At 40.5% G+C, this 803-nt stretch overlaps 1 protein-coding gene across 1 annotated transcript in view; it reads right to left on the reverse strand.

Moving 5' to 3' along the window:
* Positions 1 to 282: 282 nt before the first annotated feature.
* The window catches only part of LOC101850664 (cathepsin Z), a 6,295-nt gene continuing 5,774 nt past the window's right edge, over positions 283 to 803 (reverse strand). Inside the window, exon 4 of the mRNA XM_005104122.2 lies at positions 283 to 703. Within this exon, the coding sequence (XP_005104179.1) occupies positions 593 to 703 (111 nt within the window). The 3' untranslated portion in view covers positions 283 to 592. The remainder of the gene's footprint in view (positions 704 to 803) is intronic.

The raw sequence follows: 803 nt of genomic DNA on the forward strand, positions 1-803 counted from the left end.
TCTCGGGAATCGAATCGAACTCACAGCTTCTGCATTCGACAGCGAATCTCATAACCGCTACCTGACATACACCGGCTGAGTGGAGCAGGAACAGAATCTGTACTAGTAGGCCTGAATCAGATACCCCTCCCCCCTACCCCTTCAAATTATTATGATCAATTTCTCAGATCTTTCAAAAGTGGACTGAACCTAGCTTGGAAAATAGCTACAACAACAACAAACAAACAAAAGAAACAACAACAACAACAAATTCCTCGTAAAAAAGAAACAGTTTCAAAATAGTTATTAAAAAAACAACCTTGATGATTTATTTTAGTAACGCAAATGTAGCAGCAATTCTTCTAAAAACTCGAGAATGAATGACGTCAAAAGCAATAGTATCACTTCCAACAAACCTTGAGGATTGGAATGGAAGCAATGAATTTTGAGCTAAAAAAACAGAAAAACAAAACAATCACAAGAACCAAAAAAATTAAAACCCAACAACAACAACAAAAAAACCCAACCCAATCATGGGAAGAGGATTACGCGTAATGAGGCAGAAAGAGGAAGCCCACCTTCCGACTTCCCAGGGTGTTGATGTTGCGTGTTACTAAACAATGACGTCACCGTAGCGGCACCTGCTCTCTATTCCCAGGTTGTAGAGGTCGCCTTTACCTCCCATGGCTCTGCTGGTGACGATTCTGAACCAGCCATCTTCTCCCTGGGGGAAAACATTTCAGGTTATGGGTCAAATCTTCATAGACTTGATTAAATTAAAAAACAAACATCAACAACGCCTGTAATCCAACATTATAGCCCCC

Source organism: Aplysia californica, unplaced genomic scaffold, assembly GCF_000002075.1.
Source record: "Aplysia californica isolate F4 #8 unplaced genomic scaffold, AplCal3.0 scaffold00405, whole genome shotgun sequence".
NCBI classification, from domain to species: Eukaryota; Metazoa; Mollusca; class Gastropoda; order Aplysiida; family Aplysiidae; genus Aplysia; species Aplysia californica.